At 40.1% G+C, this 24,434-nt stretch overlaps 1 protein-coding gene across 2 annotated transcripts; it reads right to left on the bottom strand.

Annotated features, from left to right (window-relative positions):
- Positions 1–972: 972 nt before the first annotated feature.
- LOC139931290 (glutamate receptor ionotropic, kainate 1) lies at positions 973–24,271 on the bottom strand. 2 transcript variants are annotated; one of them, XM_071924765.2, is made up of 16 exons: positions 24,187–24,271; positions 14,492–14,659; positions 13,654–13,911; positions 11,146–11,327; positions 10,484–10,537; positions 9,876–10,049; positions 8,801–8,944; positions 6,152–6,259; positions 5,546–5,587; positions 5,057–5,170; positions 4,769–4,972; positions 4,426–4,649; positions 3,426–3,544; positions 3,000–3,217; positions 2,108–2,333; positions 973–1,262 (listed from the first exon to the last, which is right to left on the bottom strand). In XM_071924765.2, the coding sequence occupies exons 1-16, from the start codon at positions 24,269–24,271 to the stop codon at positions 973–975; spliced, it is 2,610 nt and encodes an 869-aa protein (XP_071780866.1). The 2 variants fall into 2 exon arrangements, with proteins under 2 accessions (XP_071780866.1, XP_071780867.1); XM_071924766.2 differs by lacking the exon at positions 5,546–5,587.
- Between the last annotated feature and the right edge of the window lie 163 nt (positions 24,272–24,434).

Here is a 24,434-nt window from a genome sequence, read left to right as displayed (position 1 = left end):
TGAAAGACACGTGACAAGACCTCAGAAGTGACCTCAGATCCTGTGGATGTAGACAGTAACCCAGAGGTTTCCCGGTTGAAATCAAAAGCCATGTGATAAGATCTCCATCCAGGAAAGGAAGAGACAGCTGTGCATGCAGAGAGAGCGAGTCGTCACACCAAAACCAAAGCAAGCAGAAATAAGAGGTAAAAGGATGTAATGTTCTCACATAACTTTAGTCATTCTGAAACAATGCCAACATGACGAAACTTATACATGCATTTTCATGAACTTCAAATGATACAAAAAGCAAAAAAAAAAAAAAAAAAAAAAAAAAATTATAGACATTAAGCAACTCGATAAACAAAATCTTGAGGGATTGCTCATTCATAAACAAATCGGAAACAACCTTCACTGCATTAATCAAAAGATGTTTTGAAATACATGAATACATACAAAAGTGGTAAGAAGTAGTGCTGTTATGTCAATGTTTCTGTGTGCGCTATAAATATGAAAATCGCAATCGTACTATAACAGTAAACTCTCATACCTATACTGTAATCATTGTTGAGTTTAGACGCGTTATCTAGACAAGCCTTCGAGAGACACCACTCACCATCACTTACCTACAGTATCATGGCATGACAGTGACTCTTTTTCAACACAAAACAATGTTCAAAATTCTCTGACTGGTGAAAACGGCAAGGCCAAGATGGTCAAGTGTTGTGTTGTCAGGAGTCAACAACCATCTATCATCATAAATAGGGTCTAAAACGTATCGTTCCAAATCCAGACTAAAATGTTCATGTGCTCTACATCAAAACTACTTAAAACACTAAACAATAAAGTAATTTGTTTTTGATTGTAACACTGCAGTTCTTCACATTCAAACTTTCTGCTTTCAAATTTTTTTGTTGGCCCAGCGATTACTGTAGTCCTTTTGAAGACGACAATGATAAACGTGTATTAGGTTTGCGACAGTCTCTGATCGTGTTAATACTTGTTGTGCCATTCACACTGACCGACACTCACCTCCTCAATGTCCAAGTTTTTTCTGGATTTGTAAATAAACTCCCCAATAGCTACAAAAACCGAGAGGACTAGTCCGGCCGCCAGCACAATAAAGATGCCCCCTATGTTCTCCACGCCCAGGGCGCTGGCCTCCTTGCTGTCCTCCTCCGGGCAGCCGTTCCCCCTCCACCACTTCTCCTTCATCATGTGCAGCTTCCCCTCCTCCTGCAGCTGCAAGATGGCGATGGTGACCTTGTCTCTGTAGGGAGACCCTGGGGAAAAGATATGCAAACATCAGGATGAAAACCGGCCGGCTACGTAACTTTAGGGCTTATTTATGCTTTGTAGGAACATTGTTTGGGGTAATACTTTATTTTGATAGTCCACTGTTGATTTTCTACAACATGTCCGTTGACTGTCAACAAGATTTGTCAAGTAACCAACTAACGACTAGTAGACTATAAGAAGCATCTGAAGTGCTAATCAACAGACTTCATCAACTATCTGTTGACTATTAGCAAGGGAGAAACAAATTCCTACCTATAAAGTTGTTTCATGAGTCAATTGCCTTACTGTCCAATAGGGATGGAACAATATATCGAAATTCAGTATAACGCAATACAAAAATGTCACAATACGTATCGTGGGGAAGAAAAATAAATCACGATATTAGCAGCATTTTATTCTGCTGTAGTAATCACAAATGAGACGGCTTGCCAGTCACAATTTAACAAACTAACACACTAACCCTAACCCTAAACCCTAAACCTAAGACTAACCCTAAACCTAACCCTAGACCTAACCCTTGAAATTATAGTATTTGCATTTTAGCCAATAGCCATAACCAAGTTTTTTATGTGCCTAAACTTAACCCTAAACTTACCAACAGTCTATTCATAGTCATTTTAGCAGGTGTACTTAATAATCAGTAGGTAGTTGACATAAATTACAGATAGTTTGTTGAACATTTGTTGCGTGTCAACTGAAAATACCTAACTGACAGTCTGTTGAAACAATTCTTGTTGACAGTCAGCTGATACACTGTTGAATATCTACTAAAGTGATAGCTTGGTTGGTTATTACTGTTATTATATGGTTTGTTACTTATGAGTCTTACCAATGGGGGTTCCCACTCCATAGCCCTTTGAATCTATCAAGCCTCCGATCTGCGTGAGGTTGCAGTTGCGCTGGCTGATGTACTCGATGCTGGTCGACTCCATGAGGAGAGCGTAATCCGTGGTGAGGACCCTCTGGATCCCCTCCCGGTTGTTTTTCACCAAGGCGGTGTTTTTCCTGCTGCTCATGAATGCCCACATTTTCTCATAAGTGGAGATCTTAGATTTCTGTTGAATGAGAAGAAGGATTTATTGGGGTTAAAATAGTTCCTCTTGACAGTCAACACAGCAATTCACAACTTCAAAAATGGAGGTTTGCGTAGAAGAGATGATAAAATATGAATACAAGGTCAACAGTTGATGTTTGCTTGTTTTGAATAAATCAAATGAAACAGTATTCAGAGAATATCTGCTGATCTGAACCGTCACTCTGATGCATAGAAGGGTAAAAATCCCTGTCTGCTTCTCTACTTTCAAACAGATGGGATGTGACAACTGTGTACAAATCTCCCCGAGTTCATTCAATTTGCAGTGTACATTCAGATATCCTGGCTGTGCCACTAAAGGCAATCAATCCTTGAAATCTTAATGGATAAATTCCCCACAGGATTTTTGCCTGGATGACTGCATGAGGGTGACAAGTTGCTAGAGTCCTAACCTTAATCCCTTTACTCTTCATGCACATGAACAAATTATCTTTTTTTCGGCGTCATCCCATCATATGGGTCACGCCATGTTACTGTAATATCTGAGGACTGATGGTTCAAGGGTAAAACTCGTCACGACAATTAAGATCAAAGGTGTTGTTCTTGTTGTATCTCTCCCCCATTGCTGCATGCTTACTTACTTAAGTGCAAAAGAGGATTTATTTAATGATTTTTTTAGGAATGTTACCTTAAAAAAGGTCATGGTGGAGCCGTCTCTCACAGCACCGTACTCTATTTTGGTTTGCTTGGCCAAGTCATCCGCAGAGTCGATTGGTGAGTCCATTCTCTCCACAGTGAGGAAGGCAGCCAGGTTGGCAGTGTATGATGAGATTATGATCAATGTAAAGAACCACCATATTCCACCGACTATCCTTGTGGAGAGCGCCTTAGGCATCAGTTCTGATCCTGTAAGATAACAATAACATAAGATAGATGAGAAACTGCACAAAGAAACACCTCAAATGCAATAAATCTAAAACAAAAAACTAGTATCTTATTCTTTACCATGCACATTAAAAACATTTTTCTGTCTATAGCAACTGTAACAAACTCAAGCATCTTACAGGTATAAAATAAAGACTAAAACATACTAAAATCATTTCAGTGAGAGTACCTTGCTGCATAAGTGCTCCGACTCCAAACCAGACACTGTTTATTAGAGTGAAGTTGTTTTCAACCACATCTGAGTCTGGGTTGCAGGGGTGAGGGTTGTACCACTCATAGGGAGTGAACCTGCAGGTACAGGATTAAACAGTCACAGTTAATAATGCAAATGAACTTAATGACAGGAATAAATGCAAACGAAACCTGATCATTCAAAGAGACTTTTTCACTTATTTTAGCATACATGCCACCATATATCATGAACAGTGAGTCTCTGGCAACAGCTGATCTGAGAATTTGTAGGCTACTTACTACCTGCATTTAGCCTCTTTTTCCAACTGTCATTATTGAATTACTGCAAAATTAATTTTCACTTCAGAAACAATTATATCATTAGAAATTTCATATCACCATGGTGAGTGAGCAGCGTGCTTTTTAGACAAGGTTTTCTAATTGCAAGCAAGTAAATTCTGTAACTATGGATACCTGTGGCAGCCAATGTTAGTGGCTGACTGTTCATGAACTCATATGGGAGTATGCACACAAGAAGTTAAAGTGTTCCACCAAAGTGAAATATTGCTTTAGGCAAACCTACTGTACCATGATAAAGCTGTCAAGCTAAACTCTGGCTGAAGTGATAGTTTAGGATTTTGTACACACCCACCCACACACACACACACACACACACACACACATAAAAATCACTCTTTTGGTCCCTTCTTGCCCTTACAATCGATTGAGACAACAAAACTTATTGGGCAATTAGCATCTGTTTTATGGCTGCATTTTTATATACACCAAATTGAGTTATACAAGCTCAACCCCAACCAGGGATTATAACACTATCAAGTAAATTCAGCATAGTTTCATTTCCAGTAACTGCATTTTTGTTTGAATTCTCTGCCCAAGTGGCATGTTTAGAAAAACTTTAAAAAGTGTCCTGTTGAGCATGCGCTTAACCCTTGTATGGCAAATCAAACTGCGTTCAAATTTTTCGAGCGGCACTTTACCTGGCGATGACGAACAGCACGCAGCTGACGCCGAGGCACGCCAGCAGCACGTACATCCAGATATCGGGAGAGAGCGGGTTGAGGAAGGAGAACACTCCTGGATTGGTGCCGTTGGGTTTGTGGTAGAGGATGCTGATCCCCAGCGTCATGAAGGGCTTGGAGAAATCAATCACCTTTTCCCTCACATAAGTGATGGTGAGAGGGGCCACGGCGAGGTCAGCCACCTGGCACAGAGGAAAAACACCAAGCAGAGCCACAGTCAAACAGACAGCCGGTACTGTTGATCACTTTACGCCCTCTCTCTCTCTCTCTGTCGATACAATTCGATTCGATCGGCACTCACGTGGTCGATGAGCTCTCGCACCATACCGTTCCACTCCCCCTTGTCGTTCTGAGCGCCGTACTTCCCGTCGGACACCAGCTTCACCTCGTAGGCGAAGCCCAAAATGTTGGACAGCTCCTTCAGCAGGTCCAGGCAGTAGCCCTCGAAGCGGTCGTTCCCGTACAGCGGCTTGTCAGATTTCTTATACATGACATAAGGATTTTCCTGGAGCGAGACACAGCATAGACATTCATCAGTAGACATTCCTGATCGAATATCGATACCGATTTACCTTCAGCGTGATCATACCAGAATAGTAGTGACAATGAGGGTCCTGTTGGCCATTGAATCGGTAACGTTTGTAGACGAGTCCTTGTTGTTCTCCGTCAAATTAAGGCCCGTCTGGGAATTCCACACACCGATCTGTGAAGAATGAAACATCCAGATCACAATTTATAACCACACTGACTGAATAATGTGTTCCTACTCTGTGTCAAAGAATATCACAGATCCTTAGCTCCCAGAGTCATCAATGCAAAGGAGGGTAAAGAAACAAGGAGTCAAAATATACAATAGGAGAAGCAGCAGAGACGGAGAGAGTGGGGGAGGAAAAGAAGCACAAAACACAGTATCTCAAAAAAAACCCTGACAGAAATGTTGGACATTTCTTTCCTCCAGCACCTAACACACATTTTCTTCACATGAAACAGGGAGACATCACAGAGGGCAGTTAGGTGGGGAAAATTAGTCAATAATTTCACCATTACTTTAGTCTGCCAAGGCAGCCAAAGTACAGACCTTTTTCCACACTTTATTCAGGCGGTTGTTGCCCGCGATTGTCTTGCAGAAATAATAAAAAGAACAGCATTTTAATTGCATAGTACTGTACTTAAAAAAAAGAGTGAACAGTGCTAGTGGCTGCTATGAGATATATAGACAATTTATGCTTGCGTATATTGGCTTCTAATGCTGAGGTGGAAACTACTTTGATTATAGCACTAGAGTACTTTTGGGGAGTAATTGCAATTTTTGAGTACTTCTAAATGTCTGTGCATTTACTTCTACTTGAGTAATGAGTAAATTTGAGTAATTTCTAAGTTAAGTTCTGTCATTTACAGTACAACATTCAGTCATTCTCAACTTGATAACTGATAGTAGCATTGTCAGTATGATTAAAGGAATATCCACAAACCTTGGGCTGAAAATTACCAGTACAAATATTTGCAAGAACCATGTCAAAACAGATAATGAGTTAAGTTTTGGAGCTAAAATTGGAACATGCACAAAACTTAAATATCAGTACTTCTACTTGTCTAAAACATTTTTTCTACTCTTTACAACTCTGCTTCGATGTCTACAATAATGGCATCTACTGTCATTGTGAATGTGGGTCAGATAGTTCACCTTCTCCAAGCCATCTTCCTTCAGGCTGATGACATCTAGATCAAACTCTTTGCGTAGGCCGTCTGTTTTGTTTATAATTATTTGTCCTGTCAAGCCATTCCATTGAGCCTGTGCGGAAGAGAGGGCAGAAAACAAAACAAATGAATCCCTCAGTTCTTTATCTGACCTACAAAGATGCAAAAACAAGCCTGTAGAGCAGGAGCGTGGAAGAATGGAAACACAGGTTAATATGGAGATGAAAAATTGACGAGTCCTATACGTCAAGCAATGGTTGACAAAGGCTTTCTTCTTTTCTTTTTCTCATTTTTGTATTGGCTGGATCCTCATAGGAAATATGAAGTGTCTGGGAATGTGTAGCATGGTGGACAGTGATGTAAATGGAGCAGGCAGGCGTGGCCCGTTCCTGACTGGAGAGCAGCGGGTGGCCAGCGGAGCTCAGAGATATTTGAATGGAGTTGATAATGAAGTGGGCTCAGAATTGAATAGCGGTCAGGTTAAATCTCAATCTTAAATGACTCAAGGCTGAGAGAAATGAGCTGCATTTCAATTCTGCGCTGACAGAGGAAGCTGAGCGGTCCGTTTCTTAAATCTTCCTACGAAAAGGACATTGCCAGCTCCATCTCTCTCACACTGTACCAGGTAACTCCTAAAAACAATACTCCAAAATCACTTAATGTGGACTTTTTTAACAAATCAACTACAGGCGTATAAACAGACCGCAGCTCTAAAAAACCATTGAACCTTTCTGTTTTACTATCTTGTACTGTCAGTCCTTGAATAAAGAGTTAAGTCGGTGAATTTGAGAGTTAAAAAAAAATCATTTTCAATCCACTGTAACAGAAGCAAATGTATGCTAAGCCAAGAGTGGGCATATACTATAATAGCAGGCTTTGAAACAAGCATTATATAAAACAACAACCACTAAAGAGAGAAATTAATCTAACATCATGATTCTAAAGTGTTCAAACTAAAGAAGAGAAGCGTACATTACTGACAGGATGGTATTTCATGTGCACACACAGACACACACACACACACACACACACACATACATACACAACACACATTAGGATCTCAAGCTTCAACGTGATGACATTACCAGGAATGTTATCTCCCGAGTACAGATGTTGCTGACATTAGTTTGAGATGTGAAGGGCTTCAGTTTCATTCAGTGTCATCGCTCTTTGATTAGAACATGTCACACACTCTTATTGCACACATCCCACTTGATCCCATGTACAGATTTATTCCTGTCATTAAGTTCCTTTGTAAATCCTCACCAATCAAAAGTGTCTCCCACCACCATGTGTTGGTGTCATTACTGTACATGCAGTGATGACATGGATCGTCTTTGATTGGAGTATCCAGATTGTATGGGAGGCTAAGCAGAACCTCTCCGAACATCCATGAACATCTGCAGAGTTTCTCTCCCTGACGGACACCCAGCGCTTACACAGAAAATAAAATCATCCGCTCCTTCCATTAAACAAAACAAAAACAACCACTAAAGCACCTCAGGCGGCCATAAGCCTCCCTCACCCACTCCAAACACACTAGTAAATTATAATGACCACAATCACAGTGCACAAAGCCCAACTGAAGTTTATTCATCTGTTAGTTATCATCAGTCATGAAACAATCCTCTAAAACACTGAGGTTTTAATACTGAATATGTGAAAGTTTATTGATCCCCGCAGGGAAATTCTCTTTCTGTTCTCCCTTCTCCACACGGAGGTCAGAGGTGGTTTATGAGAGAATGCTGATCACAAATCTATTTAGAGTCAATATCTGCTGAGACTGTACAGCAAAACAGTTCATTTACTCTCACATCTACTCTGCTCTCCAGGCTCTTGGATCCTGTTGTGCGATGAGTTGGACACCGCCTGTGTGTCCTTCAATACCCTGTCACCACTTCCCATTGAATAGCTCATTTGTCAAAGAAACATCTAATTAGAGAGTGCAATAGAACAAGAGAGGCTATTACACTGAAATTAATATATCTTAGGAGAGCTGACAAAGTCAGCTTCAATAATTAAACTGGAGTAATTTCAACTGGACGAACTGCATCTTTTTCAAACTGCCAATGGTTGCTTATAAATGTACTTCTGTCTCGTTGTGTTCTTGTCCCTTCTGCTGTCAGATCAATATTTTCTACAGAAATTAACACTTCATTTCAACACGAGATCTTCAGGAGACTTATTACAACATCCTTCAAATTCACAGTATTGGCTGGAGGTTCCAGTGAGGAGCAAGAGTGACATTTTAAACAGATAGTGGTTGGTTTGGGGAATCTTTTGTTGAATTGTCTAAAACTTTAGACTGTTATTAACCTATTTCCTTCACACACACACCATACCTGCGTAAAAAGGGACAGTATGAGCTCCAAGAGACGGCTCTCATCAGTTACCACTGCAGCCATCTGACAACCCACTAATCTAAGAAGCATGCAGATGACGGCAGCCATTGTCAGCGCATGACGTGAATCCTCATCTCCGGGGAAAAATTATTTAGAATATAATGGGCCACACACATCGAGTTCTCCAAACTCTATTGTTTCTGCTTCCGCACCCAAGTGAAATGAAATATAGGCAGCGGGCTGTGGAGGAGATGGATGGGGGTTGGGTGCGCACATTCATAAACCTAACTCACGTCTTTGAACATGTTCATGAAGCGTGATCCAAAGCGCCAGGGTTTGTGTCGGTGGCACTGAAGGGAGCTGACAGTGATCTGGGAGGCGCGTTGCGAGGCGGCAGCCACCATGTAGACGGCGTCGTACATCAGAGCCGCTTCAGTCTGGAAAAACACACAGCCATCATCACAAATCACATGCCAGGCACTTATCACATCAGGACCGCTGATGTACACGCACAACACCATATAGTTTCCCAAAACAAACCCAACTAGAACAGAGATGTGAGCTAATTTTAGGGGGTAGCAATTTTAAGTGAAATGGTGAACAATCAAGCAGGCAATCACAAATGCTTATCAGCCATACTGAGCGCAGTTTGAAGGGCAATTTTATCCGAAGTACCTGACTGATTGTTCACACTGCGAGCAACTTAATCGGTCGCTCTATTCTGACCAATTGCGGGCGGTGCGAGAAGTTTTGACCAAGAAAAACAAGTATTTATACACATCGACATATTCTCTCTGTGATTTTGTGTTGTATTATTTCTGGTGTTATAGAAATAATACAATAGCTCAAATTATTTCCCTCTGATATTTGAATGTTTTGGAGGGAGAAATGTTTATTCCTGTAGTCTTTCAAAAACGTCTAGAGGACTGGGAAGCTTTGAATGGCTGTAATCAACTTCTCGTCCATTTTGCACTTGCCAGACAGAACTGCTGTTCATGAAGTTATCCCCCGGCTTCAGCCATGACTGTGTTTGTGTGTTAACCACGGACATTTCCTCTATGGCGCTGTTCACTTCCCGAGTGGCAGAGGATCAGCGGGCTCCCTTTTTCGGGGAAAATGCAGCATCAATCATGAAAGACGAGAGAGAACTCAGGCTGTGCTGGGTGTTTGAGTTTGTTATTCAGCCTCCCAACAAGCTGCCGGTTATCGCAGTGGTCACGGTAATAATCGTTACTGTTTTTACCGTGATATATGGTAGAATATCGGTTATTGTCCCATCCCTCCTACCCATTGAGCTACACAGGAACACTCAGTAGCGGATAAACATGAAGAATGAGCAGAGGTAGGTGGAGGTAAACATCAACTCACTGTCATCATTCCCTCCATCATCCCGTTGTCAGCTTTGGAAGGAGCCTGCATTCGCTCCATGGCCCACCTCTCCACCACCGAGGCGACGTGAGCGTTGTCTATGTTAAGGAGTCTGAAGCCGGTCATGTTGACCCCGCTGTAGCGGTAAGGCTCCAGGTCGAGGGCGAACAGGTCCTGCAGAGGAACAACGGCAGCAGGGTTAACATCACTTTCCCTAAAAGAGCTAAAAATAGATGTCACGTACTCAGCAAGGGTAAAAGGACGCTTGATTAAAACAGTGGAACAAGGTATAATACCAAGGAAATGTTGCCAAGTACACTGAACACATCCAACAATCTGATTATAAAACAAACCACAGATGTTCGTCTTTACATAACACAATCTCTAGGTGAACACACACGTATGAAAAGATACTTGCTCAGGATAAAAGGACACTTAATTAAGGCGATGGGACAATGCGTAATGCCATGGCATCTCACCAAAGTGCATCACATTTTGCAATCCAGTTTTTAGGCGAACCACAGATGTTTAAGTCCAAAATAACCTCTATGTAGACTTGTGAATAGATAAAGTTTGGAACGGTGGCTTGATTCCAACATGTTTCTTACCAGGGTGGTGAAGAAGAAGTGGTAGTACTCAGTCATCATCCCCATGGACAAGATCTAGACAGAATTACAGACAAGATGGAGTGGCTCAAAAGTTTTCCCTCTGACTGCAAATTCACACCAGTCTTCTGCTCCAGCCAGCACAAATCACATTTTCTACCGCTAACGCCATCCAACCATAGCTGTACCCGCACCCTGGGAGTCACACAAATTACACTTTTCATCCATTTCTCGAATTGCCTTGTTTTGTATTGTTTGCATGGTTTGCATTAACAAGTATCCGAGTGAGTAAATGTCTCAATTTGCTCGTGTTTGCATGGTGTTTCCAATTAATCTTCTCTACAGCCTTTGGTTTTAAATGTGTAGGCCTATGCCTGGCTCGGAAATAGGCTCTGCTTGGATTTGGAAATGAACATAGGATTTCTGAAGGGGATAGAATTTGACTAATCTTGCGCATAGTGAATATTAAACCGAAAGCAATGCAGAAATGCCACAAAAACAAAAAAAAAAAAAAAGAAGCACTGGGAGTACGCTCCATTGAAAATTTCAAATTGGATTTCTGGGAGAAGGTTGCATTTCAGGTGTTAAGTTACGAACTGAGGACTGAAGACAATGGCCTCGACCCAATGTGTGCGTAGATGCTGGTTAATGTCGTTCAGCCTCACCTGCTTCAGAACATCAGCGGATGTTTGGTAAGTGCAGTCAAAGATTACGTAGAACTCCTTCCCCTTCTTCATCTCTTTCAGCAGCGGACGGGCGTCTTTACTTCCCGTCGGCAGCTGGCGGATCTTGATTTTGATGCTGTACCTGGACGGAGCTTTGATCAACTCTTGCAAGCGAATCAGTCCTTCAGTTATAAGACAAAGGCAATACTCCTCTCAGAATCAGAATCACATTTTTGCAGCGAATACACAGAATTTTAACTTCTGAATATAAAGTATAGCAGTATTCCAAATGAACGTGAGGTAAATGTATAGCTTTAGAATCTGGGATAGCAAAAGAAAGGATGCTTAATGAAGACATTTTTGATTTTGTTGGAGCGATTAGGTTTAATATGTTATTGCATTTTCAAAAACCCATCCGCTGTTGTGACTGCACTTTACAACGACTTGACAGACTCACAGTTTCTAAAGTAGAAAGTCAAACCTCAAATTTATTTTTGGGAAATAGAGTGAAGATGCCTTTTCTAAAGAAGCGAAACTAATTATGAGACCTAAAGAACATCAGAGCAATATATCTGTCAGCAGCCTGATTTAACATTTCATGCTGAGTCAACATTTCACTGCTGTCAGATGAAAAGTTGGTATCTCCAAAACAGCCTTTCACAACCTGATGTGAACTACCTTCTTTTCAGATGGAAAATTACACAAACTAATTAATGGGTCATGAAACTTCCCCAGCACATACACAAATGAACAACTAACCTTTAAATTCATTAATATACTAATAATAATCACCATCATCATCATAATCATAGTCATAATTTGTATATAATTTACAAAATAGAATTTACATCATTTTCCACCAGATGAAATCTATTGTATGCCCTTTTACATAATATGAATGACTGTCAATATGGTAGAGTTATTTCATGTTTGCGTTATTGTTAAAGTGCTGTTTACTGATGGAAAGCTTCTGGGGAACAGGCATATGACGCTAATGCTACCGCACACACACAGAAGGGAAGGGTAAACATTGACAAATATGGTTGCTGAAAACAGATATTTGATATGATGACTACGATATCCCCTCTCTTTAGCTTTAATATTTTTATTCATTCTGCAGAAATTGCATACAATTCTAGCATATCTACATTGTTATGGAGCAGTTTTGTAACTCCACAAAGGATCTCCCATCTCGCATATAGTTTATTTCACAGTTCACAGTATGTGAGCAGCATTTGCACACACAGTACTTCATGTTATTGCTATCCGCTGTTAGAGCTCGTCCCCCTGTGTCCTCTCTTATCAACAGAAATTTAACAGCAAAAGAAAGTTGGCAGAAAAGCCTAATTATCTTCTTTTCATCCACCCACACCAATTTACTGTCAGTGTGTTTCCCCACAAATGATTTTAGATGTAGTTAAGGGTTTTGAGCGAATTAACTGGCAGTAATTCGCTGTAATATTTGCAGTACATAGCATAATCAAAAGCGGGCAATTTGTATTGATCATCATGTAGTCAATAGACTATTCTATGACAGAAAAAAAACAGAGGCATTTCCTGGGGATTGGGTTGGACCAAGGAGGTTATAAAATTTGGCCTTTGGCAACTACAAAGTAGCCTATAATGAGGACATTTTTCAATCTGAGTAAAATGTAATGAGTCTGAAAGCATAAAATAAAGGTTCAATTAAAAAAAAAAAGAAAAACATCTGCACAGAGATAGAAAAAGAAAAAGACATGACAGAAATTTGCATAATTCCAGAACCTGAAAACTATAGCTGCACCTGCAGTAAAAAAAAAAAAAAACATACAAAAGAAAGGATATTTTCTTGCAAACATCAACACCACCATGAGAGCAAAGCTAATTAGATGATCCAAGTGAACCATGTCATTTCAGCAGCAGCCTTCATAATTATAACTTTTTCCTTGCATGATTTTGAAAATCTAACAACACTGATTTGTGCATCTAAGAAAAGTCATAAAGGGATATTTTGAAAGCTGAGATGGAGGCAGCAAATACAACCCAACTGACAACCAGATCCTTGACAGATTCAGCGCACAATGGATCAGCCTCATTATTTAGCTCTTGGCCTTCCGCTGGACTTGATTAGGACTCAACTAGGAGAACCTGGATCATCATAAACAAACTGCAACCATCCCACATGACCAAAGCTTTTTCAGCCAGAAACTGCCTACATCAGACCCTTCAACAGCACCTTTAGATGTGGCGTTTGACTCCCACACATGTGCATATAACACACACACACACACACAAAGACATACACACAAGCATGTTTGCACACATGCACAAACATACCAACCAATCTTCACATTTTTATACATGTAGCCATCAGTATTGCAACCATATTTGATATAAATTTGGCTTTAAAGTTGCCTTGTATGATTTATATAATGCTGATGATATGTTTACTGATGTTTTGGTCCCTGAATTTCCCTCTGGGTTTAATAAACAATATTATCTCCTGTCATCTAATCATCATTCACTCACCGGTAGCGTCCTCGTACACAACGGTGACCGTCTTCCACTTGTAATACTGCACTATGTCCAGCACCGCCCGGCTTATGGAGGCATATTCGGGGTAGAGGTTGATATAGAAGCTGTCTTTGTTGTCCACTGAGGGGTGTTTCCAGCGTGTCTGGATGTGCGGGACCTCCAGGGCATTACAAATAGACTGGACCGCGCTGACGGAGGAGCTGTGAGACGGGCCAAACACGGCTCCGACGCCCAGCGCCAACTGGTCACAGGCTAGATAACGGAACAGACAGCGGAGAAGGACAGTAACAAATGACCAGCAGGCAAGGCGCTCGACAACAACCTATTTTCTTGAGTGGTTAACATTTAACATCATTCAAAAGCATTACAAGATTTGATGAGACAATCCTTACCTCTTGTGTACTTGGTATTTGATGTGTTTATGTTTGATGTGCATGTGGGTTTCTAGAGAGGTTTTGGTTAGGTCTAGTCTTCTTTCTTGTCACATTACAATTAGTAGAGTTTGAGTTTGTGTATAGATATACTGATTCAGGTGTTGTTGGTATTTATATGATATAATTTAATGAAATGGAAGTATTTTTTTGAATTAAAATGATATGTTAGTGGAAAAGAGAAGTCAAATTAGAATACAAATACCTAATATGGATCCTCAGCCCTATACACAGGTTTTTAGGATAGTTAAGTCTTTGCCTTTGTTTATCAGTCCTGCTGTGAATGAACATCATTGTGCTTTATGTTTGTGTAATATATGTTTTGTATTTGTTTACTGATCTGTTTGTTTTGTATATCTCACAAATGCTAAATAAAAATAAAAAAATAAAAAAATCCTTACCTCTTCTTGAGGCCTCAAAACTGTCAAACAGGTTTATTCTCTGTATGTCATAGGTCAAGGTGGTGTTTGGCATTAAGGTCCGGTTCCTGTTTATGTTGGTTACAGCAAATTTAAAGGCCAGTTCTTCAACACTAATGGGCTCATTCTCGAGCGTCTCAAAGATTCCCCCTGTAAGAAGAGGAGGAAAAGGGAGTTTAGTATCAGGCACATCATATGACATGATGATGTTTTGATATTGTGATCCACAATTCTGTTAACAACAAGCTAATTTTATTCAAAAACGCAAATGGAAAGTGTATGGATATCTCCCTGTGTGTATCTATGTTGTGTGTTACTGCACTGCATGTTAAATATTATTGTATATGTTGTATGTTTTGTTGAAATAAAATGACTTGAAGTTCAAAACAAAAAAAAAAAACCTCTGACAAAATGAGGTATGAAACATTTTGAGGAATATTTTTTTGAAAATTTCAGACTTCGGTTTGGCATCACACCTAACATTACCATGCAGTCATCATCATATCATTGTGATTGTGTATTAGCCACATTGTGATATATATCTATATTGAAAGAAAAACGTCTGATTATCGTGATATGGATTTCAAACATATCGCCCAGCCCTATATTGAAGTAATAATCAAAGAATAATAATCAAAGAGCTGATCAAGTGACTTCGCACAACATTGGTATTCCCTTCCATGAAAATGTATTGTTACATTTTGCAGGGAGCAGCGACTGCGTTTCCACAGTTGGCCCAAATGTCAAGTTACCTCTGTCACATAACGCTGCTGAGCGACTTGACTGAGATGACGGGATTTAATTCAGAGAAGCTCGACCTTGCCTGACTTCACCCTATTTGCGTGGCCTAAATTTCACAAGCTGCCACAATAGCTTTTACGAAAGTGTGCCAGTGATTTAGACACGACATGCTTTTCATGTGCCGAAAGCTTCGTACACAGCTGTATATTCCATCCATCATGGGCCAGCTTGATGGCTAATAAGTCTAATGGAGAGTAAACATACCCAATCATACATTATCATGGCACACAGTCAAAATCTTCCCCTGCTATCATCACTCATTTTCTTTTCTCTTTAAACTAATAATTCACCCTAAATTTAACAGATGACCCGCCATACTCATTCACCTTGCGCAGTCATATTTCCAATTTCCTTCAATTTACTGCTATAGACAACAGTCACCTTAGATGAAATCAAACTGAAATATGTAGACATCCACAAGGGATTTATGACATCATATAGGCGAGCCCCAAAACATAATGAAATTTACAGTATAGAGGTTAAGGGATAAGTGTTTCTGCTCAGGCTGCCAAAACACTCTGGCTGTGAAGGCAGTCTTGTGGTAAAACAGATTCTCCAACACCTCACTCTCTAAACAAAATAAACCCATCAACTAATCAATATTTACCATTATTTGTACACTTATTTTTATCTATCTATCTATCTATCTATCTATCTATCTATCTATCTATCTATCTATCTATCTATCTTTACTTTATAGATATTAACCCATTAAGAATAGAGATTGTTCATGCAAGTTAATCCTTTTACTGGCACATCTCAATAACAAAATTAGTGAAGACTCAGGTCTGTATAGCCGGTTCACTTTCTTCATTTTCTTGAGGTAAAAATACTTTTCTGCTAGACAAGAAGGTTCACAAAACCTCCATGTTCTGTGATAGGAGAGGTGGGGATCTCATTAAAAGCCGACACCAGCATCTTTGACTTAAAGGTCCTATGTGATGATTTTTGGACATTTGGTGGCCATTCTGGGCTGATTCCACATTGCTTCAAGTGTAGAAGTCTCAACACCTTGAAGACCCATGCAAGTCACATTAATGAAAATGCAAAGCTGACCTCAGAGGTGTCACATTTTTTTTAGAGAAGCTGCTTCATTATCCCTTCACATTGCACAGGAAGAGGACAAAGATCCTCAGCGGATGTATTATGGCCTCAACGACCTCAACAGGAGAAACCAGATGTACTCTCTCCATGTAAAAGCTCCATTTTATTGTAAGATTTTCACTCACAAAATAAAACTTCATCAGGTATATACAAGGGATTTCCTGGTCCATTTATTAGTTAAGGTACCAACTTGCATCTTGAACACAAATTCTTTCTCCAAAATTGAGCAACTTTTTAGAACAAAATCTTCGCGATCAGCATGGCATTTTCAGCAAATGTGGTACTTTTTTTAATGTGTTTAAGGTATCTGTACAGATTTACTGGAAGCCCATGGCACTGATAAATCAGCGAATGACGACCAAATATCACAGTAATTGTAAAAGACACCAAACAATAACTCTTGGTATTAACTTTTATCGAGGCAAGAATGACCCACATGTCTAAAACACAGGAATCGTCCTTTAAGCCTCCTCCAATGAAACTCTTTCAATAGGTGTAGTCTGACCACGAGATTTTACATTTCTCCTTAAACAGGACAAGGAGATAAAACACTGACCGATGGTTCAAAATGAGCTGAGAGCGAGACTGTCAGAATTTAATTTCAAGATACATTTCTCCTTTAAACACAATCACTTCTCAGCTGGCTGTGTGTGCCAGGGCTACAGGCAGGCGGAGGGGGTGGGTGGGGGGGGGGGGGGGGGGGTTGAGAAGATCATTCTGAAAACCATCCAACTCTTAATCTGCTGCAGTGCTCCAGAAAGATGATGGTCCTCGCATGCCATGGCCAGCAATATGGCCATATATTACTCCAGCCACGCACGAGCAAACACATACACTGGGTTACATTTCGGTTACGTAAAGCGGCGCCATGAAAAACATTAGGATTAAGGCCGGGGGAAACGCTGGATTGTCACCACCTGCGAATAAGACGACCAGACAGTGAGATTCAGTGTCCTTATCCCCGCTGAATGTGACCCTGCACGTCGATTTCGCCCCAAGCCTTTCAAATGTAAATCGTCTAAAACATGTGGGCCTTCAGTGATGGGATTTCTGGAATAATACATTCACTGCACTCACACTCGCATGTGCAGGCAGACCCAAATCAAGGTAGGCGGAGACATCAGTGCCACGACACTGCTTGGATTTCTTTATCCAGGATAGGGCAAAGCATCACCAGCGCAAATGTGTGATAAACTGTTTCAAAGCTGGCTATAAAGGCACTTTCATAGGGCTTTTTAATAGGGCGTAACAAAGGCAAAAAATAATGTTCTTTTTATAGCTCTGCCATTTTCAAAAATTGTGAATCAATACATACATTAACCAGCAACAAAAATCGTATTGATGCCATTTTAATGCTGCAATAGTTTGCAAATGACTTCATTTCAACACTGAGGCTACAGATGGCAATAGGTCATTGTACTCTCGCACAGTCTTTGAAGAATTGCTTGTGAAATTGTGATTGATTTTGAAGGGGAAAAGGCCTTTAAAAAAGCTCCCCTTGAGACTTTGATTGTGAATGACCTTTTTCTTTAGTTTGGTAGCATAGCCTCCAACCCCAAACTGAGAGAGCCTTGTCTGGACTCCCCGGTCACTAAAAGCATGCTTGAAAGTGCCAATCCTAATTATGGTTACCAAGCCTCAGTGAGCAGCTGCTCGGACCTGTTAAAGTCCTTAATTCTATTCATTGGAATATGAAATTCTCAGGAGAAAACACAATAACTCTCTCCCAAAATTTCCAAGGCAATGCATTCCATCTCAGCAGCTTTGATGTGACTTTTCCTTTGAGATGTTTTCAATAGAAAAGCAGAAATAAACGTGAATTCTTGCCAGCCCAGTCTTAATGTTTCTTTGCTTCAAGTACAGAGGCTGCATCAAATATCACAGGCCCTATTAAGGATTCAGGGAATCAGCAACCAAACGATCCAGGTGGTCGTTTACTGAGGGATAGGTTCATAGTTAGAAGCACCAGAGCAACATTTCCAAACAGCGTTGTTGTCAGCATCCTACTTTAACAAGGCTGTAGAAAAGGTCCAGGTGGTCTAGTTTGTGTGAGAAGCAAAAATAGTTACTGCTAGCTGGATTTTCTTTCTAACATTAATGTGTTTAGCCTCTAATCACGTGATAAACATCCATTTCAGTGCAAGAGCTCCAAATGCAGCTAAATGCAGGCGATGTATGCGTTTGCAAAGTGTATTACATGATAAATAATATGAATGGACCAATAGTGGGCAAGTGAACAAACACAATTTGAGAAGTACTGGGGGCTTTTCATAATATACTCATATGCTATTATAGCCCTATTTCATTTGCAGACTCAGCCAATGTGAAATTAACAAAATTATAATTCCTTATTGACAATCCTACTATAAAACAGGCCTATAAGACTATAAAATGAAAACAGAGGCATTAGTTTGAGTCCAATGAAGGCCCAGCTAGATTACTAAAACAAATGGGCAAGCAGCGGTCCAACAGTGGCAACATCCTCTTTAACAAGAAACAATTTACATACAGTACCTGAATAGTGTTTGAGTTTATTTATTTTTAGACGGTTTTGAACCCTACTTGTCCTCGCTGATTTCAGGCTTGTACCTCTGCTCTAACTTTTACAGAGCGTACACATCTACAGGTATCACAACACTTCTTAGACATTACAAAATCAATAATTTGTAAAATAATTTAATTGTAAAATAAATATCATCAGAAGATGATTTGTCATATTCTGCCACTGATATTCGGTGGTGAAAGACAAGAATACTTTTTACATTTGAAATGTGCTATAGAGACTATTAATACCCCAAACTTTTTGTTATTGTCAACAACAGGCAAATACAATATATATTTTATTGCGGTACTCACTTATTCATTTCCCCTTTGTACCTTGGAAGAAAAATATATATCCCAGAGTGAAAGAAAACACATTTATCTCTCCTCCCATTTCCACCTGAGATAAGAATTTCTGTTTAAAGTATAATGAGTTTCTTGATTTCCAGCGAGCGACCTGAGGGATTCAGTGTGACGGCTGTTTGTCTGTGATTCAGTATGAAGAGCGCTGGTCCAGGCAATCATCGCTTGTCCACATCACCGAAACACCGCTGGAAAATCTTAATGCTCTGTAAAGCAGAGTATAAATACAAATTGTCTGTCTTTGGGCAGCACGCATCTTCAGTACTGATTGAAATTTTCATTAAGGAATTGTTGTACACCGAATCAGGAAATGACTGGTTCATTGGTCAGCTTGGATATTGTGCAGCAGGGTACAAAAACCCCAGCTATAATCACTCAGTAATTATCATACCTATGACCACCATTAGGCATCCAGACATCAGGAGTGAAGCAGCACCAGGACTCAATATTCACTTTTGGAATATTGGCTTCAAATTGGCTAATATATTGATGTGGTTGAAAATTGAGGCAGGAAATCACAGTCTGTTATCTCTACAGGTATTTCCAATTAAAAGACCTTACAAAACACTGTGTGCACATCACCGGGAAAATAATGAAGTGCACCCCCAACGCCAGGCTCTAACACAACAGGTTATTCTGGTGCAATGAGATTGAGTCAACAGTGATGTCCAGAGTGGCATTTAATGATTTCCTCTGCCACCCGGGCTGAAGTTTTTCTCAAGTTGAGCAAATAACAAATAATCTTGGAACTGTCTCAGCTACCAGGGAACCATCCAGGCCTTCGATGGTAGCTCAATACAATACTTCCCCTTCAATAATCAAGGGCCCGTCTCATCGCTGGGTATATTGTCAACACAGCTGAGGAAACAGACACTTATGTCCAGGTGAAAACATCTGCAGCACTTTATATGAAAGGTTTTTAGACTTAAAGTTGAACCCTACACGTCCTCACTGATTTCAGGCTCTAACGTTTAGAGAGCATACACATCTATAGGTATCTCACCAAAGTAAAATAGGAAAATAAAATGCATAATATATTCTACATAATGAATGAAGGTCTGTCTTTGATCAAGAATTTGACCCTTTATGGCTTCTTTAATACAAAGCTGTGACCTATAAAACGAACCGCCTGAATACAAGCCATTCAAACAGTAGTTAAGTGAGTATAACATCATCATCATGGGTCGGTGCGTTTTTATGTGCTCTTCTTCTACATTTCACAGTGTAGGGCAACAGTAAACCAACACTGTGAATAGAATCCATTTTCAACTAGAAGGGCACTCAGAGAGCGCAGACCTCCGCCAAGGTTCGTGCTATTATTGCTTGTTCGTGAGTCGGATCCGGATCCGCTCCAAAATTTAATGGGTTCTTCCTTGGCCCATGCTACACCCTTCCACGAAGTTTCATGAAAATGGGGCCAGTAGTTTTTCCGTAATCCTGCTAACAGACAAACAGACAGACAAACAAACAGCACCGAAAACATAACCTCCTTGGCAGAGGTAATAATGACGCAGGTACTAAATAAAAGTGTGAATGAGCATCTCACACTCTCTGTTTGCAGATGACACATGGATCAATGCGCCACTCAATAGACTATTAGCAAGCAAATAAATAAATGGACAAGAAAGTCGGAGCTGCCTGGGAGAAGTTACGTTTTGGTAATTCTAAGTAGTAAGTAAGTCTGTGGCCACGGAGCAGCAAGCACTGTGTGCCTCTGCTTGTGAGCAACTTTATTGTGCACGATGAATACCCAAGAAATCAATGATTTATATGTTCAATTCTCAAAAAAATATATAAATACAGATCATATGAACACCTAAATATTGGAGCTTAACTTTTGCTGCAAGGGGATGCTCCCTCCCTTTACTTTAACACCGCTGTTTATATATATTTTTTTTAATCACAGCTTTATGATTAATGCAATATATAAAGTAAGGACCAACTGAAATTCTTGCTATAGCTATCTTTAATAACTTTTCAATATAATTTTGAGGATCACTGAGCTTCCATCTCATCTTTAATAGGCCAGACAATGCTGTGGGGTGATGCATGCTAGGAGGTCATAAAAAAACAAAATATTCTCCTTGTGCTGCAGGCGGATGCTGATAAACCCTCAGGCTACGACTTTTTTAGACTCCTCTGCTTCCCTGCAGGGCAGAGAGCAAGCAAAACAACATGTTTCAGGTTTGGGCCGTTGGGTGGACTTTCTTTAAAATCCAGAACCCAAAAGTAAGAAGTTAACAGCGACACATAGATCTGTAGATCCTGATCCCATTCTGTGACTCTGTATGACTCGAGATGTGCGATTATCATATGAAGGGAAACCTTTTAAGGCCAAGGGACACAATGACGTAGTGTTTTACTTTCTCTTCCCCCCTGATTCTGGTCCAGTTCCCAGTGAGAGCCCCCCCCCCACCCCCACCCCCCCCACCCCCATCTCCACCACCACCAACACCAACACCACTCCAACCTGGGTCAGTGCCAGACTGTGAATGAATGAGGAGGTCCTAACCAGTCTACTATCATCGTTTGATGTGGAGCACTGAGGTTTCTCTGTTTAAAGGATAGCTGGTAGCGCCCGACCACCCAAACATTTAGGCCAAAAGAAGCAAAAGCAGGATTAATATCAATATCACTATATCAGGAAAATCCACCAACATTATACGACCACCGGACATTTACTATTAAACAGGGTGATGGATTACATCATAAGGTATTTCATTGGCCAGTAGTAGCTATAACGGCTTTCACATCACGCAGGTCGACTGGGTAATAAACGAATCAGAGGTCATCCATACAAGAAGCATAAGAGCAAATAGGAAATTTCAAAAACACAGCAAAGACAGAGCGGAGGCCAAAGCACAAGCTGCTGCTTCAGCACGCTCTCTCCCCAGTGATGAGATTTGGTCGCTGCCTAAGTACCATATTTGGGGAAGAGACTTTGTGCATAAAGAAGATTAGTGTTAGTTGTTTAAGGGCTTGGGGGAGAAGATTTACCATTATTACCAGCCCCAGTGAAAGGAGTGGAAGCCAGTCACAATCTGATGCCAACACTTGCCAAGACAGAGAAATGTTAATTGAACCAAGCCACACACCATATGGGGGAGATTATGAGCGTGGGGGTCATGAAGAAAATGACAAAGATTAGGTGGCCTCGGAGAGTGATAGATGATTTAGAGAGATTAACAATGCAAAGTTCAGATCGGGACTGTCAGGACGGAGGTGGCACTGGCCTATTAGCCTTTCAAGTTATGCAACGCCACAAGTCTGATTTTTCTTGCTTTAGAAGTAGAGGAAGTTTAGAAAAAAAAAAAAAAAGACTAAGTTGCCCAGGGCATTCACTGGAGCAGAGAGAGCTGGAGCCTAAATTAAAAAAGTCATTTTTGTGATGCAATCTTCTAACCCATGAGAGGAATAGTGGATAACCTATGGGAAATGTGCAGAGAACATTAATTTGCTCGCAAACACTGGCTCATTGTGCGCTTTTATCAAGGTTACATCAGAAATCAAAGGGGGATAGTCTGGGCGAGGGCTCTGTTTGTCTCATTTCAAGTGTGGAGTGAAGTTGCAAGTAGAGCACTCTTTCTGTCAACTCTCAAAGGCTATGCAGATAACTTGGACATCTAGATCAGGATTCACAGATATTAACTGGCCAACAGCGTACATACCCACCTAGTCCAAATAATACTGTGGGTTTGTTGGGTATAGAGGGCCAAATATAATGTCATTTTCACTGGGATCGCTTGTTATCTTTGTATCCAGTTCACACTTGCCTTTACCCAAAAAACAGATGCAGATGCAGCAGTAGGTCTACCTGATCACATATAAGACCAGAGAGACTGTGGCACTGGCTAAAAAATGTGGATTAACATGATTTTGATGAAAACCAATTGACTTATTTCATGTGGACTTCCCCATTTTCAACCCTATCTACAGTAGCCCCCATTCCAAAAAAGAAGTACACTAGTCCTATTATGAATTTTAGAAGCACAATACAAACTATATAAAATATCACAGCAAAACTTTAAGTCCCAATAGGAATATTATATATATATTATCTTATATAGTCATACCAAAGGAGACAAAAAAAAAACACTATAGTACCATTAGATCACTACAAACTACCATAGGCATACTATACTGTAAGTCCCTATAGGAATACTAAATGATACTAATGATACAATGATGATTGCAGAACAGCAATATAGGAATATTATAGTAACACAATAAAAGATTGAAATATACCATAAAGTATGATAGCGTCACTATAAACGTATCACTGAGTACCACAGACCGGTTTTTTGTCCCTGTATGAATATAACAGGAATATTATATTGATTTTTCGTTAGTTGCACCAGGAGTTAAAGGTTATCATATATCTTATTGGTTTACCTGCAGCACAAGACTGAAGTGAGCTGCACTGGAGACACAATTACTATGAATGAATGTTTACTCTCTTTGCTCTTACCCTAACCCATATTCAATCTCTTGCTCAGTTTATTCTCTTATCCTAACAGAACTATACATTTTAGAGGGATACTATACAAATATATCAGCAAAACTATAAGCGCCTAAGGGAATATTAAAAGGACTATTATTATACTGACACTGTGAGGGATTAAAAATACTATTATGTACGATAAGGTCAGTATAAACTCACTATTGAGTCAGAGTAAATCCCTATAGGAACAGTAGGCTATAGTGATTTTTCGTTAGGTGAAGAAAGAGTGAATTGATCATGAGCTGTAAGCCCAATAATTACAGGTTCAAATATCAAAATTGTTGTCGACTGCACAGCGATAATCAATTTACTAACCATAAATAAGTCTAATAAACAAAAATCAGACAGACATGCCAGCTCCACTTACCAATTCTAAGGACTTGCTGCGAACTGAGCCAAAACTCTGCCATGAAGTGTAGCAGCGGGAACAACAGTCCCTTCCTTTTCGCCATGGTACTCCCTCCAGAGTCCAATTTAACATTGATATCAATTTTTCTCTCCTTGATAATTCATGCTGATAACTTGCCAGTCCTTGTATCCGTAACGAAAACAAATTGGCATCCGACCCACATCTTCCCCTCACACATTGTGATGAGAAAAAGAAAAAAAAACAAA

This window comes from Centroberyx gerrardi, chromosome 6 (genome assembly GCF_048128805.1).
Source record: "Centroberyx gerrardi isolate f3 chromosome 6, fCenGer3.hap1.cur.20231027, whole genome shotgun sequence".
NCBI classification, from domain to species: Eukaryota; Metazoa; Chordata; class Actinopteri; order Beryciformes; family Berycidae; genus Centroberyx; species Centroberyx gerrardi.
The sequence above is the reverse complement of the archived record's forward strand: the minus strand, read 5'-3'. Positions and strand labels throughout refer to the sequence as shown.